We start from the raw sequence: 19292 nt of genomic DNA, 5'->3' as shown, positions 1-19292 counted from the left end.
CAACCATTGTATCAGAAATTCGGCTCTAAGCTGCTGACAAATTAGCCTAATTTCTGATAAAGCACCATTAGTTAGACTGATGCTTTGAAGGGCGAGATGGAGCAAAGGATAAATAAATTCATTTTTTTTCTGCAGACGACACACAAGGAACTCAGCTCATCACAGACAGGGAAAATCAGAATCATTAGCTGCAGGTACCAAAGAACCATTAGCATCAGCAGTTGCCACGAATGCTGTTTGCTTTGATTGCAAATCCAAGGCAACAGCCATATTCGCGGGTTATGGAGTTTCTATATTCATTTTTGGTGCCATGACTTTCACAGAAAAGATGCCCAACTGAGAACAAACCCAAAAGAAGCTAAAAAAGGGGTCGGAATAGTTGTATGTAACTGCTTTATATCCTCAGCAGAAAAATGTGAAACCAATTCATTGTTTTTCTCTTTCTGGAGATCACTAGAAGATTAGATCTGTCTAAAAACAGCATGGATCGTTTCTTTTCTCCCACTCTCATTGGTTTCTTTTTCCATGTTTTTCCTTTCTTTTATCAAAGGAACAGGTACAATAAGGTAGATATCACAGGAGCTCTACCAGACTACCTGGGCGTAGACCACCTCTCATTGATGTAGAGAATGCTGCCGTTCACAAAGCTGTGCCAGTAACATCATGCCATCACGACTCTTAAAACTGCAAACCAAAACCATATAGGTGAATCTTGAGCATCAACAATCAATAGAGTACAATTGCAAGGTATTTATGATCAAATGGAGATGAGTGTATACCAACCGCTTTTGAAGCACTTCCAGCTTTAAACCCCATTATAGTGACAACAACTGAGACTTGTGATCGATGCCATTGAAGATAAAAGTCCCAGACATGGGGACAAATTGTTTTGTAATGAGCTGTAGGAAAAACCAGAAGTGAGACCTTAAGAGTTTCAAAACGACAATGAAGAATTACTCATGATGACAAAATTCCAGTGGTCATCTTTTCAAGCAACTGAAGATATGGCTGATTATGAACATCACTGAATGATTAATTTTTTATTTCCATTTTTGGTAGGACACCAATGGCCTGTTTGAGAATTGTTCTTAAAAATAGTTTTGTAACTTAAAAAACATGTTTGACAAATTTTTGCCTTAAAAACAGTTTTTTGAGTATTTGTTCTAAAAATATTTTTTGTTATATACAAATTTGAATTGTTTTCAAGTGTTTTTGTAAACTATTCTGACAAAAAAATAGAAAATATGAAGAATAATTTGGGAATTTTGTATTGTACACAGTACCTTAAAGGAGATTGAGAAAAAAAAGCCATTTTTCATATTTGCATTCCCAAATAGAATTTTGTTGGTGAAGATAGTTGAAAACTGTTTTTAAGAACGGTTTTCAAAAATTATTTTTGGAGGACTGCTTTTGAAAATGTTGCCAAACAGGCTCTACTGTTTCATCTTCAACTACCAAAATGACAAGTAACACAAACTTGCACGTGAACTTTAGCCAAATCACAGCCAAGAATACAAAACCTTGATCACTTCCTGAGATGCAATTCCCCCGATGAAGGCAGCAACTGCATGGAGCTCTGCAGCACCAAATCTGCACATTTCATTGATAAGGTCCTCTGTCAAGGTGGAGCCATTGCAACCTAAATCACTAAGTAGACTAACAGCTGTAGTCTTCAATCTCGATATGTCCTCATCCATCCCACTGCAGCAATTATCAAGAAGTTAACTCATGGAGTACGGTTTCATGAGGACTAGGTAAAAGATTTTCAAGAACAAGAACTGGTCATCTGTGATAGTATTAGGTCTCACCCATCAAATTGCCCAGGGAAACTGTTATAGTTAGCAGCAAACCTGTCGACAGCTCGAAGCAGAATATAAAACCCCACAGCAACACTGCAAGAAATATAGAAAGAAAACTGAAGGCTATAATTCAAGTTCATGTCAAGCTCAGAGTCAGAGTCGCGGAGGAACCAACTTCCCCAAGTAAAGTGCTATGAAGAATCAAGGAATCAAGAAATAACACGATCTATGCTGACAGGGCTACAAAATATTGAATATCTCATATTTTCTTCCGATTTCTACATAAGTGAAAGAAAACCACAAACCCCATCCACCAACAGGGGGAGAGAGAGAGATGAAAGATGGGAGATGTTGTGTTCATCCACAAGGGACTTCCTGGAAGATCTCAAACCCATTTGAACATGGGATTATAAAGCTATTGAGATAAAAATGCATACTTACATTACCATCTGACGGCAGAAAAAATAACTTTGACCTCACCTGTAATCCTCATCTGTCAAATACTTTTGCAACTCTGGTTGGATTGGAGAATTGAACTCTTCCTCAAGGAGCCGATACCGGCATACCTATAAAATAAAGAAATGCTGTCTTATGAGAAGAAACCTTTTGAAGATAATCTAAACTCTATCTACATAATCCTTTTGGAGAGCTAAAGTGCAATATTCCTATTTTCCAGCTATAAGTTTGTACGCGGATGGTTAGTTGAAGCCTGATTGATAGAGCAATGCCTATCCAGTTCTATAATTGGGATAATTAACAGGCTAATGCACAATGTTATGCCTACATTTTGTTCAATATTTGAAAAAATCATAAGGACTACAGTTAGTTCAGCAACAGAAGACATACTTGCAGATGGATAATTAGACTCAACAGCTTAAAAAAACAGTGAGCAGAAAGAGGATTCACTCTGGTGGAAGGTGTCTAGAAAGAGGGAGTTCTTGATCAAATCTTTCCCATTGGTGTCTCATAGGCTTTCCTCTTCTTCCTGTTTTGTTTAGTTTGGTGCTCTAGAGTCCTAAAAGGTAAACTGTTTCCAGTCAGGAATCCATGTGGGAAAACATTCTCACCATTGACCAACTGATGCAAAGTGGAAGGACTATGGTAAACTGGTGCTGTTAAGGCATGATGGAAAGGATACTGTTATTCTCCTGCATCATGAGATGGCAAGATCTTTGTGGGGGTTTTGCATATTATGGACGATGTCTCTTTCAGCAAGGGAAGCTCTAGAAGGTTGGCAGAGCAATGTTGTTGGGAAGGGACAGATGAAAGTTTAGAATTTGATGTTGTTAAGCTTGTTTTGATGTTTTGAAGGAACAAAACAGGAGCTTTTTAGAAGCGATGGAATTACAGGCAGTAAGACTTAAAAAAGCTTTAGCTAATGTCTCTTTTCTATTAGCTAACAAGGAAGAACATCCATTGTTGATACTTTAACACTGGACTAATTTGTTGTACTAGGCTCTTGTTTTATTTTGGTGGTGGCTCCTTGCACATTCCCTATATACCAGGGTCCACCCCCTCTTTGATGTATTTATATTAACATCATTTTGCCTATCAAAAACAAAAGAACAGTGTTCATAAAAAAATTACATGAATATTTACGGCATACCAGGCATGAAATTATGGTGCTAGGAAAAGGATTAGGTGAAAAGGTGCATGACCAACAGAGTTGACAAGAAATTCCTAACTGGGGTTCTTCAGGGAAAGACATCTCAGAATTATCAAATAGTTTCCTATGTAAAATGTGCAAATTATGAAATTTGTTGGGAATTGTAAAATGGCACCAACAATGAACAGGCAGTTTGCCAGAACAATGCAGGAAGATTTTTTTTTTATTTTTTGATAGATAAACACACAAGGATAAATTAGATAAAGGGTGCTTGAAAGGCGACCCAGAGCATACAGGGAGTATATAATTGTCGCCTAAAAAACAGAAAAACAAAAGGGAAAAACCCTCACCGGCCCTCAACAAGAACTCAACCAATCCACAAAGTTAAACAAAGTTAACGGGCCTACAACTATAGAAGATTTAGCCCAAGAAAAGAGATTACAAATAAAGGAATTTTTCAATCTTTGAACCACCAGGACCTCATTATCAAAAACTATCCTATCTGCCAGAACAATGCAGGAAGATATTGTTGGTTGCATCAGGGATTTTTCAAAATTTGAGGGCAAGGGACATAGAACAGTTTTTCTTTTCAGGTTAGCACAACATGAAGTTGGTCCAAGTATAAGATCGGTCTGATGTTAAGACTTCTTCTCAAAGTTGAAAACAAAGTGATCATTAAACACACACTTACCGTTAGTTTTCTTGCATTTTTACTGAAGCTCTTTATGTTTGCCTTTGAGATGCTATCTGGATCTCTCCCAATTTTCTTCAGTATATTTCTAACCCGTTGCTCAATAACAAGAAAATCAGCCTCAGCCTTAGCTTGGTAGATTTTCTGCAAGTTTACATAATGCCTACAAAAGAGTTTATAAAGGTGCCATATCACCAATTGATTTTTTTTTTTTTTCTTTTCATTTTACAAAACAAAAGTGGCAGCATATGCTTGAGAAAAGAGTCACTCACTCGGTTGAAGATGTCATATCTGGTATTGATCCTTCAAGGGGTGCCTCCCCGCCACCTTCATTCGCAATGAATTCCTGCAATGTGAAGAAAGAATGTCCATGATTATACCCTTTGTTAAATGTGAGTCAGGAAATGTAGATGATGATGATAATATGTAGCTGGATGGATGCAAATTCTATCAAAAAATAACAAGGATGGTTAGAATATTTAAAAAAACTAATAGCTAATCAATGTTTTATGGTCAATGCTAGAAAAATGTGTGCATTCCAATTTATAGATGGCTGGAGCCTGGAAGGAGTGCCTTCCAGGAGATGTCTGGAAACCAAAATTTGATATCAATGGATCACGTTTTTCAGACATTTTGAGCAAGCAAATTTAGCCCACAAACACAGAAAAGTTAATGAACATTTGGGAGTTAGGATCCTCTTCATAAGTTTGCAAAAGAATAACACAGAATTTGTTAACAGCAGAAAATGTGAAAGTAAAAAAAAAAAAAATAAAGGTGCCAAGGAGACTAACACCAAAAGCCTCTAAAGCAAATAAAAAACAAGAAGCCTATGAATATAAAACAAAGGTGGTCCAAGCTTTATAAAAATTAGAGATGTTGACCTCTTTAATTGATCTATAAGGGAGATTTCAAAAAGAAAATAAGCAAACATTTTTTTTTTTTGATAAGTAAGAAAATAAGAAAACATGCAACTTAACAAAGCATCTAAACCACAAAACCCAGCTAGTGTTTCCTTTGCAAAGGAAACACAAATACCACAATAAGGAGAAACAATTCCACACAATGTTTTTTTAAATCAGAAGCAATAAATTTCCACACAATGTTCCCCTTGGGATCCACACATGACATGATCAGGACAGACCATTGAAAAAACAAAATGAGCATAATGCAAACGTCCCAACCTTTTGAAGGACCTCTACCAAATAACTGAGTTGAAGAGACAAATATGTAATTGAAGATGATTGATACAAAAAGCAAAGCAAAGTAAAGTGATCAAGAAACAATGCCTGCCATCAAGATTTAGCAGGCCAGACCCACTTTTTGGTTTTCAATTAGCAGCAGAGCCTTGTCAATCCCAGTAGGAACTAATTTGAGAAACATTATTATGACAAGCTTTAGAACATACCAGCGCCAGAAATTTCATATAATAATTAATAGGAACTTGGTTGTGTACACATAAGCCATTATCACAATGACTGAATCTCACTGCTTATGGAAATCCTAAATGCAAGCTCACTCTGGAATCACCAACCTTTAAAGATGCCACCATCACCCAAAAATTTGAAGAGCTAGAATCAACATCAGCACGGCTATCATCGATTATCTGTTGCAGATTTGAACCTGGAAATGGAAACAAGATAAATTAATTGTACATGAAGCCTTACAAGTATAATTGACAGTTTTCATTCACTTGGTGCTCCACACAAAACAACACTAATAGCCTTCATTTGTGTAAATTTTACCAATTTAGATATAGCAAACTGGAAAGATAGCCAATGTTAAAATCAATCACCCAGGTCTGTTGCAACATAAAGATGCACAAAAAAGCCCCTTATTTGCATCCAACGTAATCGAATTTCAACTTTGAAATTTATCTTATAAAAAAAATCATGTCAAAGGCTTCACCAAACATAAATATGCACAAACAGATTGTTTCAGAAGGATCATAGCCAGCACATTTGCCTTTGTACTACAAGAGGGATTGAACTAAAAGTGAAAAGGACAATATTCTATCTAAATTTTGGGAACTTAGGATCAGTCCTGACAAAAATTAGCTTAGCCAAATACCGAACGATTTGAAATGGCTAGAAGTAAAATAAATTATTAAAAAGTATAGACATCTTTAGAGCCTTGCACCAATGTTTTAACTTTAGAGTCCTGGCTAACTTTAGATCATGGTTTGACATGTTGAACTACTGAACCCACTAGACAGACCATTGCACAGAAATGACCATCCATAGAACCTTGGATGAGTGTGTTAATTTTAAACCTCAGTTCATCAAATTGTAAAATGCAGTATCAATTTCAAGATGCAAGTGCCAGAGAGAGTCTTGTCCAAAGAAAGCTACTACTCATGCTTAAGAAAAGTACACTTACTAATTCCACGAGGGGCAAAAACTTTGAATGAGGCCTCAATAGCTTCTTTATAGTTATCTTCATCCATTGCAATCATCTTGGATTTGAGAAGGTCCTAAATGTTCAAGATGTCAACTAAACCATATAACTATACGGCAACAAAACAAGAAAGCAGAAACATATGGAACTAGATGTGGAAACCTTGAATTCCTTTTTCTCTTCCCTGGTTGAAGGAAGCTTGCCATCATGACTTTTGGTCCACTGCTCAGCCATCTTGACAAGAATAACAACATATGGTGTGTGCTTATGGACAACAGGATCTGACACATTTAAATCGATGGTCTCTGCAAACCTATGGTTGATACACAATCAGAATTTCTACTATAAAACTCCAGGTACTTTCTGGGGTACAAGATAGAAAGCTAGAGTCGTGCAAATACATGTCAAGTTCAATACACACCTGTAATAATAATAAATATACAAAAAGAAGACATGCACAGACAGAGTCAATAAAAAATATTAATATGGATAGAAAAAATCTTACCCTCTGAGCTCAGGCCATGGGTTATTTAACCGGAGATCATCTAAGAAATGATCAGGCTTTGACTCGATCACAGCATGTTCCTGCCACAAACAAGAAAAAGTGAAATTAGGTCTCCAGATTTCAAATTTTGACAAAATCTTGAGTCTCAGTACCCTCTTAAATGGTAGTATTTGTCAATCTAACACATGCTTCTGAGAATGGAAAGATAGAAAAAAAAAAATTTGACCATAAACTTGTAACAAATTACCTTCAAACTGATGCGAACAAAACCAGTAAGGCCATAGGAGCGTGCAAATATCAACATAACATTTGCCTCCCTGCAGATTCTATCAAGTTTTATCATTGAATCTTCCACTAGCTGAAAGTGCAATAATGGGAACTCCATCAAAAATATTGCAGTTAAAGACAACTGAGATAACAGTTACAAATTTAAGGAACTCTATGGATAGGATAAAAAACATCAAGCCACAAAATTATTAAAGAAATATTAAATTAGATAAATGTATAAAATTAATTGTTGTTATTGTTCTAATTATTCATGAGCATAATGAGCACATGCAATCTAAGTAGTGGGAAATGGGAATTGGCTCAGAAAGCTACATAAAAATCTGAGATCAGGATGCATACAAATCTTCCAGAAAAACCACCAAAAATGAGAACCTGTCCATAAAGTTCCATGCCTTTGAAAAGACAGCCCAACCCTGAACTGCCAAAACTTCTAGGTATTATTCTACTAATAATGCATCACAAATGAGAGCAAAGCAGTTCATCACAAAGAAGAGGAATAGGAATAGAACAATTTGAAGTCACCAGAAAAGAAGAATCTTCCTATTGAAGGATTAGGAACCAATGCCAACAACCTTGGGTTTTAAGTATGTTCTCTTTCCACAACACTGTTTGCCAGGAAGGTAGGAACAGCATAATTAACCAATACGTGTTCTATACCCTAAGAGATTAAATCCTAATAGAAAAGAAAAGACAGTTACGGACATAAAACAAAAATTTTTGGTAGCATTATTTTCCATTACCCACAATGATAAGCAGAAATTGTAGTTAAACATTGGCACCATCCATCCATACCTGAGTGGCTATTACCAAGGTAAACTGAGAAAAGAATGATGGGTTTGTCTCAATTAATGCCTCTGGATACTCTTCTATAAACTTGGCCTTAACAGCATCATTTAGCTCTTGAAGAGATGCACAGACACATTTTGCCTTTGATTGCCCAATGCTTGATTCATCCACTACCAACATCATATGTAACATAAGGACACAAAACTAAAATTAAGTAAAATTCTAGAATAGAGAAGCATACCCATAAAGTTGTTTCCAAGGTCGCCAAGTTCAACTTTAGATCCATCAATTACTGTGATACTTCCAATCCCACCAAGAACAAGATTTTTCAATGTTTCAGAACCGGTAGGACCACAATTAAGTAAACATATAGAGGCTTTCTCGAGGGCTTCTTGTCCTTGCTCACCCCATATTCTGGAATTAAGATTAAAAAATTGGACCTTAACAAAAAATTTGCAATCTTAAACATGCATAAACAGCAAACTCCAGAAATGCACTTGTGATATTCTCATTTTTTTAACAATAGAAAGTACTTGAACAGTCTATAAGTGACTAAATGCAAGAAAAGTACTGATTGCATATCTTTAAAATATTTAATGATTAAAAAAAAACAAAAAAAGGAAGTCTAAACACATTTTAAAGTACTAACTTCCAACATCGATCATATGGGAAAGAAAATTAGGTCTAACTGATCACATTGTTCAAGAAAATTTCCTTCCAATTGCAAACTGCATTTTGCATTTCAAGCAATTACTAAGAAACAATTCAGTTAGTTGATATCCCATTCCTGTTCTTTGCCAATGAAGCAACTTGTAAACAAGACTAACAACTCATTGTTACAGTTGGATGTCAAAGACATCTATCATTTAAAAAGAATCATATCATCTATCCATTCATTCTTCAAATGATACTCTTTTCATCTAAAAATAAATAAAAAATCAATGATGTTAAAGCAAAAAAAGCAAAAAATATTACCAAAGAAAGAAAAAAACAATAAGTGATTTTGTCAAAAATAAATAAATAAATAAAGAAGAAGTGTTTTTTATGTTTCTATTCATACAATATTTGAAAGAAAGAATTATTCATACTGATTGGCAACCTTATATCCTCATTAAAATGTATCTATCCATAGCATCTGTTGTACCATACAAATTGAATTGGTAGGTAAATAATCTTTTATTTAAAATGTACTTGGGCCAGGCAAATTGGTCGATTTTCTTCTCCTTAAAGAAGCATCACATAAATGGCCCTCATTTTTAAGACAATTTACATAATATGCTATGGAGTCTGTTTGAGAAGCAATCCAACCAAGCAAATTCGGAACTCAAATCATTTTTCAAATTTTCTCAATCTCGAACTCTCATTTGAAAGTTGTTATCTGATTAGGTTCCCTACCTTGAACAAAATCCCTAAGGCTACAAGAACATATTGAACTAGCATCCTAGCTACACTACCATTTAATACCGCCTCCGAAACAAGCTTTGAACCATTTTTTTTTTTTTTTTTGGAAATTTTGGCTTAATGTGTTGCTACAGGATTCGTTTGTTTTCTAGGAAAATAATTTCCATAAAACTTTCCCGAAATTACATAAGGCCCAATAGGCATCATGATGCGAACAGCTGGTAAACGACACCGTGAGGAGAACCATGTTAGTGATGCGGTGCGATTGATGAGAAGCGGCTTAGCGATATTCTCGGGAGTTTGTTAGAGAAGTTGTTGCAATTTGTTATAGAGATAGTATATGAGTGTGAGAGGGATGAAGGGTCAGGGTTGTGTGGAAATTGTGTGAATTGCTCACCTCCTCTCTGCTCTGCTCTCTTCCATATTGTCATCAATAAGATTGCCTATTCTCTCTCCATCCGCCTCTCTTCTTCTTCTTATGTCGCATTTCATTTAAGTTTGTAACAGTTGGTATCAGAGCCGACGTTTCTTCGCCTGTGGAAGGAACGATGGCAGAAGCAACTCGTTCACAGGAAGTCAGACGCGAAATGCTTGAGATGATGAAAGAGTTCGAAAGGAAACAGGAGTTGTGGCGTCGCGAATCAGAAGAAAAAGCTGTCAAATCTTTTGCTGATCTCAAAAGTTTGATCGGAGGCTTGAGCCTTCAGAACCAGGAGGTGATGACCAATAGGGGAGAAGAACGTAGGTGGGAGAATCAACTCGGTCATTCGACCAAGGTGGACTTTCCAAAGTTTAATGGAGGTGGATTAGATGGTTGGTTACTTAGGGTGGAGTATTTCTTCGAAGTCGATCGGACTCCTCCGGAAGCTAGAGTGCGCCTGGCAGCTCTTCACTTAGAGGGAAAAGCGATCCAGTGGCATCAGGGTTATATTAAGACGAGAGGTAATGAAGCCTACCTTGATTGGTCTGAATATGTCATTGCTTTGAATGCTAGATTTGGGCAACATGTTTTTGATGATCCGATTGCGGATCTGCGCAATTTAAGGCAAACAGGTTCACTGCAGAGCTATATGGATGAATTTGATGAATTGTATCCTAGAGCTGATATCAAAGAATCCCACGCCTTAAGTTTTTTCTTGTCTGGTTTGATTGATGAACTCCAGATGCCCGTTCGAATGTTCAAACCACAAACACTTGCTGATGCTTACTCTCTGGCCAGATTACAAGAAATAGCAGTAGCCGCTTTGCAGAACAAACCAAAACCAGTCTCCAAAGGACCTAGCCTATACTCACCCACCACTAACCATTACCACAAAGCCACGCCAATCACCTCTATTTCCCAAAATGCCACCAACCTCAGTAACACCACTTTCCCGAAAACTACAAATGCCGGACTGCTACCCTTACCACCATCAACCAATATACCTAAAACCAATCCTGGAATCACCACTAGAAACCATCGAAATTTCTCTAACAGAGACCTAGACGAGCGTCGGGCTAAGGGTTTATGTTTCTGGTGTGATGAGAAATTTACTCCTGGCCATAAATGTAAAAGGAAACAACTGTATGTTATGCAGATTCAGGTGGAGACAGATGGTGAGGGGCCTGAAGAGAATTTACAAATGGAAGGTTTGGGTGAGGAGGATGAACAGATTCAGCTGTCTCTTAATGCTCTTATGAGCAATGAAGACTCACAAACTATGACCTTGAATGGAAATTACAAGGGGCGCTCCTTATTTGTGCTAATAGACTCAGGAAGCTCTCATAATTTCCTGAGTTCTAAGGTGGCAAAAAGGGTTGACTGTTGTTGGCAGAAGGCTAGAGGGATAAGGGTGACCGTAGCAAATGGGCAAGAACTTCACTGTACAGCCCTATGTTCAGACTTCAGGTGGAGAATGCAAGGGCAAGAATTTATTGCGGAGGTTTATGTTCTGCCTCTGGAGACTTATGATCTTATCTTGGGAACTCAATGGCTTGCCACTCTGGGAGATATCTCGTGGAACTTTAATACATTGCAGATGGGTTTTGAATTAAATGGCAAACCATATCTCTTGCAGGGCAAAAATAAGCTTCAGGAGAGGATGTCACCTTGGGCAGATAAGCTAAAAGGCTTGGTAGAACAGCCTGGCTTGTTTGCAATACAGGACCTTTCAGATGCCACTCTCTGGGCTATTCAGGTGGCTGAAAACACTCATTTAGAGGAAACTCTCACCCCGCAACAGCAGGAGGAGTTGCAAAAAATGTTGCAGGCTTTTGCGGACGTCTTTGAAGAGCCCACAGGATTACCCCCGGTCCGGGATTATGATCATCAGATTGATTTAAAGGATGAAGCGGGACCAATTAATTGCAGACCTTACAGGTATGCTGCAGTGCAGAAAGATGCTATTGAGAAACTGATTGGTGAAATGTTACATGCAGGAGTAATTAGACAAAGCAGGAGCCCTTACGCAAGTCCGGTGGTTCTAGTAAAAAAGAAGGATGGATCGTGGAGATTATGTGTTGACTACAGAGCTTTGAACCAAGTTACTGTCAAGGACAAATTTCCAATACCTGTTATTGAAGAACTTCTTGAAGAATTGAGAGGTTCAACAATTTTCTCCAAAATTGACCTACGCTCTGGCTATTGGCAAATCAGAATGCATGAACCTGATGTGCCAAAAACTGCCTTCAAGACACATGAGGGCCACTACGAATTTTTGGTGATGCCTTTTGGCCTCACGAATGCTCCATCCACCTTCCAGAGCCTTATGAACAATATCTTCCAACCCTATCTTCGGAAGTTCATTCTAGTGTTTTTTGATGACATTTTAATATACAGCAGAAGCTTCTCTGACCACATACATCATTTGAGTATTGCCTTGCAGGTCTTACGGGAGAATTTGCTTTATGCCAAGAGCACCAAATGTTTCTTTGGCCACTCTAGTATTGAGTATCTGGGCCATGTGATTTCCAGCGGGGGAGTTTATACTGATCCTCAAAAAGTTGCTGCTGTTAGAGATTGGCCTACTCCCATTACACTTAAGCAACTTCGTGGCTTTCTAGGCCTCACGGGGTACTATAGGCGGTTTGTAAAGGATTATGGAAAAATTGCAAAGCCACTGACAGATCTGCTTAAAAAGGACGCTTTTCACTGGACAGAGGGAAGTAATCAAGCTTTCATGGCTTTGAAACAGGCGATGATAACCGCACCAGTGCTTGCCCTGCCAAATTTTTCAAAGGAGTTCATAATAGAAACAGATGCTTCTGGTCAGGGTATTGGAGCAGTCCTAATGCAAGAAGGACATCCCATTGCATACATCAGCAAGGCCTTATCTGACAGGTTTCAAACCTTATCCACTTATGAAAAAGAGATGTTGGCTATTCTTATGGCCATCAAAAAGTGGGAGTCATATCTGGTAGATCGCCATTTTGTAATCAAAACAGACCACCAGAGTCTGAAATATCTTCTTGAACAGCGAGTAACTACACCTACTCAGCAAGCTTGGGTTGCCAAGCTTATGCAATACAATTACGAAATTCGCTATAAGCAAGGAAAAGAGAATGTTGCTGCGGATGCTTTGTCTAGAATCCAACCAGCAGAGTTGTTTGTTCTATCTACAACAATTTTAAACACTCAGTTGTATGACTTGATCAAAGAATCTTGGGGTGTAGATCTTGAATTACAGAAGATCATTAAGGCTAAGGAAGCAGACCCCTCTGCTTATCCTAAATATTCTTGGCGAGGAGAGGAACTTCGGAGAAAGGGGAAATTGGTAGTTGGAGTCAATGAACAACTGCGACGAGAGATCTTAAACAGCTTTCATGATTCGCCAACTGGAGGCCATTCTGGCGTGTATGTGACTACAAAGCGAATATCTGCAGTAGTTTATTGGAAGGGCTTGAGGAAGTTTGTCCGAGAATATGTGAGAAATTGCTCTGTATGTCAGCGCTTCAAACCAGAAAATAAACCTTATTCTGGCTTACTGCAACCATTGCCTGTTCCAGAGGGAGTCTTCACAGACATCACAATGGACTTCATCGAAGGCCTCCCCAAATCTAATGGTAAAACGGCAATTTTTGTTGTTGTGGACAGGCTTACCAAGTATGGTCACTTTATGCTGCTACCACACCCATATACAGCCAAGATGGTTGCCCAAGTGTTCCTTGACAGTGTATATAAACTTCATGGTCTTCCTCACTCCATCACATGTGACAGAGACCCTATTTTCACCAGTGTTTTTTGGCAGGAATTTTTCAAATTACAGGGCGTCTCATTGCAGCTATCTACTGCGTACCACCCTCAAACGGACGGTCAAACAGAAGTGGTGAATAGGTGTATTGAAACCTATCTTCGGTGCATGGCAGGCGATAACCCAAGCCAATGGGCAAACTGGATCTCATTAGCAGAGTTTTGGTATAATACTTCATACCATTCCTCTTTAAAGATGTCACCGTTTGAAGCTTTGTATGGTTATGCCCCTCCGCTACAAATTCCCTATTTTCCAAAGGACTCAAATGTTGAAGCTGTTGATAGAGTGTTAAATGAAAGAGAGAGTTGGCTGCAACTGCTTAAACACCATCTCTCCAAGGCACAGCAGAGGATGAAAATTCAAGCCGATAAGAACAGGTTTGACAGAGAATTCAACATTGGAGATATGGTGTTACTAAAACTCCAGGCTTATAAGCAAGTCAGTATGCATTCAGGAGGTCCCAAACTCCAACCCCGCTATTATGGCCCGTTTAAGGTGATAGACAGAATTGGAACAGTGGCTTATCAGCTCCAGTTGCCTCCTGATGCTCAAATACACAACGTATTCCACGTGTCCCTTCTCAAGCCAGCTCATGCATCAATTCAAGCTTGCTCATCTTTACCTATCTCTAATACCAGCACCACCTTGCTCCCACAAGCTATTCTGGACCGTCGTTTAGTCAAAAGACACAATGTCCCAGCTGTTCAATTACTGATACATTGGGTTGATAAATCACCAGCTGATGCGTCTTGGGAATTTGCAGATGATCTGAAGAGGAGGTTTCCTGCTTTCTTCCTTGAGGACAAGGAAGTTTCTTAGAAGGGAGTATTGATGCGAACAGCTGGTAAACGACACCGTGAGGAGAACCATGTTAGTGATGCGGTGCGATTGATGAGAAGCGGCTTAGCGATATTCTCGGGAGTTTGTTAGAGAAGTTGTTGCAATTTGTTATAGAGATAGTATATGAGTGTGAGAGGGATGAAGGGTCAGGGTTGTGTGGAAATTGTGTGAATTGCTCACCTCCTCTCTGCTCTGCTCTCTTCCATATTGTCATCAATAAGATTGCCTATTCTCTCTCCATCCGCCTCTCTTCTTCTTCTTATGTCGCATTTCATTTAAGTTTGTAACACATCACCAATTCACCGGATAGTTTATCTTGGAGATTGGCCAGAAGGAATCATTTTATTTTTCTCCCGCGGAATTATTTTCCATCGAACTCAACAGAGGCTAAATAAAACCTAATAATGCTACAGTAACAAAATCAGTTACTCATAGTTCTGAGCTCTGAGCTCTCTTCAGTCCAAGAAATTATCGAAGTTCTCCACATACGCAAACACAAAAAACCTACATGTCCATACATACAACATGCATCCATACATAATACATACATACATACCTGCCACGAGTTTGGAGTAGAGAGTTAGGGTAAGGAGATGGCAAAAACGGAAACTGCGGAAATATTGGAGGGAAAATAGTTCATTGTCAGAGTACCTGAGCTGACGATCATATTTCGTTTTGGGTTCCGCCATTTTTGTTTGTGTGCAGAGAAAAATGGCTTCCTTCTCTTCTCTGGTTCGCTTGTTTGCTACGCTGAGTGTGATTTTGGGGAAGTGATGTATTTTGCCAAGGCTACTTTTGGATGAAGACAAGGAATGGGCCTGGATTTGGGCCCTGGACAACTTGAATTGGGCCCGATAGAGCTATCGGGTTGCCTCTCGAATGTTTGTCGGCCCCTTGGAGTTGGGACAATAAGAAATCGGTATTAGGACTCTTTAAAACAAGGGAAAAGTGTGCTTAGTATACACATTTAAAAAAATAAAATAATAAAATAATTTTTTTAAATTAATTCAAATTCTCGCCCTTTCAAATCAAAGATAATATCTAATTCGAAGATCATTTGGATGCTTATTTTATTTTATTTTTAAATGTGTAAAATCCTAATTATTTTTAGTTAAATGTATTAAGTTTGAATTTTATAAATTTAGATTTCTATTTTACAATTTTTTTTTGAAAAAATGTGCATTTAAAGGAAGTCAACTGGTGACCAACCTAATCTTCAACCACTCTGCTGCTGCCCCATTCTTTTGTCATTTTGAATCATTAAAATTAATTCAAATTTTTGTACTTTTAAATCAAAGATAGTACCTAATTTGAATACCATTTCTTATTTTTCTTTTTAAAAATAAAATTTTCAAAAATTTTATATATAATATATATATATATATATAGACTTACCATATCTCTTCAAAAATTTACTTTCAAAATTTTGCTAGTAAATTTTTTTTAATATTTCAATTTTTTAATCATATTTTATTTTAAGAGTTTTTAGGTTTTATATATAAGAGATTATCATTTTTTGTTTTTAAAAACAAAAACTATGAAATATATTCAAATAAACACTTGAATCAAAATAATTTTTTTGCAATGGAAACTCTTCCATCCTTTTCCAAATTGTTATGATAATTTTGGGGCATATACATGAAAGGCATTATTGACAATAAAGATTGATTCACATGTAAATGTATGAATTTATAAATAAATAAAATATTTTATTTTTACCTTGCTTTGTTTTCCAAAGTGCAAACCCCCGATAAGTTTATAGGCATGTCATTCTAGCTTTGTGCTAAAGGTTTTATAGAATTTTGAGAGTAAAAAAGAAAAGATATAATTTCATTCAATTTGATTTGCATTTTGATCAATGGACATATTCTCCTTTTATATGATATCTCTAATATGAACATGAATAGGGATATCAGTTTCTTGGTTCAAACGGGTTACTCGCTCTATCCCACCCGTATTGAGTATGGAAACATATTAATACAAAATGGGACAGGTATGGGGACTTATTCAAAACTTGGGTTTAGGATGGGTATGAATTTTGTACTAACTCGCCTCAACTTACCTTAGATGTAAATTTACCAATTTATTATTTAAATAAATAGATGTTTCAACATTTATTTTAAAGTTTCCCTCGATAGCAAACACTCCTCTTCTCTCCATTTCTTTTTCCCTTAAACCACAACCCATTTTCCAATTTGCAAATCCCTTAACCCTCTTCTCTTAAAATTGTCTTTCCTCTCTTCAATCTCAAAATAATTATATAAGTAGGATGAGAACGGGATATAGGCGTCTATCCCAAGCAACCCATTTAAATAATTGTTTTAAAAACCAACTTTTTTTGGTTTTTTTTTTTTAATTTACATTCAAATACTAAAAATACGTTTAACATTGATTTTGTGAAATGTTTTTAACATTTTTAATATTCAAAAAATAAAAAATTTCAAAATTTAAAATGATTAAAAATATTTTCTAAAATTAATATCAAACAAATTGTAATTCTCAAATGTTGTAGATGAAAATGCTTTCGCTAAAAATCAATCCCAAAATGGCTTTATGATTCAGGAGGGAAATTGACCTATTAACTTTCTTTTTTAACAAAAAAAAAAAATTAGAAGCTTTTTATAAGTTTTTGAAATTTTATGAAATTGAGAATCATATATATAATGGCCATATACTGATATACAGAAGCAAAAAAAATATATCCAATCCTCATACAGGGACAGAGCTGAGTCTACCTACTGATGCTGCTTCTCAGGCGCTTCAACACTTGTTTCTCACCAGTCAGGTACTCCACTAATCCTTCAAAGTAATAACAAACTAATTTCAGAAATTATAAAACAAAAAGATCAAATAAATTAATTTAAGGAAGTGATGAAAAGGAACAATTCCTACCATTGGTGTAATCCCTACAGTCATGATATCCAATCTTCAAATCTGTGTGCCAGGCTTTGTTGAACCTATGTGCTGCTTCTACACCATCCTCTCTGGAACATCCAATCAACCACCACTTGCTTCTTGGAAGCTTTGTGAGCTTCCTCTCAAGAACAGCACCTAAGAAAGGTAAAGGTAAAACAACTTCCTTCTACTATTTAAGGCTAAGTTCATATCCTCTCTCTCTCTCTCTCTCGTTTTTGTTTTTGCAGTGAAGAAAAACTAATCAAGATTCTTATAGGCACACCTTGTACTGCCCTACCAGACAGAGCTGCAAGTGCTACATACACATTTTCAGGATCTTTAGGTTGAAAATCATAAACAAAGGCCTACACAAAAATAAATATATGCATCAAAATTGAACAAAAAAAGGACATCCATATGAAGACTATCAGAACCCCTGTGAGGGGTTGAGAGGAGAACCTGAGAATTTCATATGTTCCAATCATGAAATCGAAAACCAATGTTAAAAAAGAAGTAAAACCCATTAAAAGAAAACCAAAATTGAAGAAAATGTGCAAAACCCATGTGGAGAGGAGATGAAAGAGGACCTGAGAAAGAGTGGGTGAAGAGGGTTTGATGATGACCATGAAGTGCTGCAAGTCCCAGAGATTGAGAGAGTAAGCGGCCGACATAAGCAGCTGTGGAGGTCCCTTTGTGGCTCTTAGAGGCATTGTTGCTACATATACTTCATCTCTACCTGCTTGTAGTGTTGGTTTTGAGAATAGAGAGGCCATTTCCCTTTGGTAGCTTATAAACCGTTGGAATATTTATCAGATTACAGTTGGGAAGTGTTGATGAATGCTATCCTTACTGATTGGTGTGGATCAGCACATGGTTGTATGTCAGTTGTTACCTTTGATTCACAACTGCCCAAGCTCATTTATGGGCCTGGGTACCAATATGTTACTGGGTTCGGATTTCTTCTTAGGGCAATCGGGTATTGGATTCTTCTTGAGCCAATTTGGAGAACTGCTTGACACGGTGAATATGACTAGAATTCGACACCTTTGTTGTGGGTTTAAGTATTATCATATCCAAGTCAAATTCAAATATTTTAATTATGAATATTGTTAAATATAAGATAAATTTAATTTTTTTTTAAATGAATAATATTATAATGTAATATAATTTTTATTTTAAATATTAAAAATGATATATATTTCATTTTTTTATTCATTTCATAAATTAAATATAAACATAATATAACATAATATATCCAATTGAATTCAAAATATTATGTCAATAGGATAATATCATATCCTAATATATATATTTATTATATAATGGAATTTAATATCATAAGATATATATCTTATCCTATCATATCAACCAAGTGTAGTCTTAGGATTTTTCTCTTCTTTTTTTTTAAAAATAAAATAAAATAAAATAAGTGATAATTTTAAAATTTTCAATTAAAAAATCAATTTTTTTTTACAATAAAACCAATTTAGGACATCAAATGAAAATGCATATAAAAAATGTGAGTCTACAAAATTGAAAAAGTAATATCTTATTCGAATAAATTCGTGTATTTATTCTTTTAGAAATAATCAGTTTGTTCCATAATGGATTTGATTCATAATTTTACATTTGTAGGGTTTTTGGTAAATTCTATACTTAATATTTCACATACATCATCTCGTGTATGAAAGATTTGGTATTCTAATACCAAGATATCACATACTAATTAAAGAAATTTGTAATTAAGTAAAAATTAAATGTTTGCACTTAAAATACAATGTCGTCAATTTACTTCATTTTATGTAGTTTTGACCATCAAGATAAAAAATTTTAATATTGATACATTAATTGGTGGTTT

The 19292-nt window shown here is 36.4% G+C and overlaps 2 protein-coding genes across 4 annotated transcripts; both read right to left on the bottom strand.

Moving 5' to 3' along the window:
* Window positions 1-354: 354 nt before the first annotated feature.
* LOC100251665 (NEDD8-activating enzyme E1 regulatory subunit AXR1) lies at window positions 355-15324 on the bottom strand. Of its 3 annotated transcripts, none has more exons than XM_002267379.5 (15): window positions 15191-15324; window positions 8311-8483; window positions 8076-8239; window positions 7243-7353; window positions 6996-7075; window positions 6653-6803; window positions 6473-6566; window positions 5628-5716; window positions 4369-4442; window positions 4097-4259; window positions 2280-2365; window positions 1809-1892; window positions 1521-1701; window positions 780-899; window positions 355-684 (listed from the first exon to the last, which is right to left on the bottom strand). In XM_002267379.5, exons 1-14 carry the CDS (start codon window positions 15226-15228, stop codon window positions 816-818), a joined length of 1572 nt encoding a protein of 523 aa, XP_002267415.1. In that variant the 5' UTR covers window positions 15229-15324; the 3' UTR covers window positions 355-684; window positions 780-815. The 3 variants fall into 3 exon arrangements, with proteins under 3 accessions (XP_002267415.1, XP_010657199.1, XP_059597075.1); XM_010658897.3 differs by having other exon boundaries at window positions 784-899; XM_059741092.1 differs by lacking the exon at window positions 15191-15324 and adding an exon at window positions 15096-15173 and having other exon boundaries at window positions 784-899.
* Window positions 15325-17174: 1850 nt separating this feature from the next.
* Window positions 17175-18324, bottom strand: LOC100241395 (uncharacterized). Its single transcript, XM_002267431.4, has 4 exons — window positions 18022-18324; window positions 17718-17799; window positions 17432-17590; window positions 17175-17338 (listed from the first exon to the last, which is right to left on the bottom strand). The coding sequence occupies exons 1-4, from the start codon at window positions 18205-18207 to the stop codon at window positions 17271-17273; spliced, it is 495 nt and encodes a 164-aa protein (XP_002267467.1). The 5' UTR covers window positions 18208-18324; the 3' UTR covers window positions 17175-17270.
* Between the last annotated feature and the right edge of the window lie 968 nt (window positions 18325-19292).

The sequence above is a fragment of the Vitis vinifera genome, chromosome 12 (genome assembly GCF_030704535.1).
Source record: "Vitis vinifera cultivar Pinot Noir 40024 chromosome 12, ASM3070453v1".
Taxonomy (NCBI): Eukaryota; Viridiplantae; Streptophyta; class Magnoliopsida; order Vitales; family Vitaceae; genus Vitis; species Vitis vinifera.
Note: the sequence above shows the minus strand (reverse complement) of the source record. Positions and strands in the feature narration are given on the sequence as shown.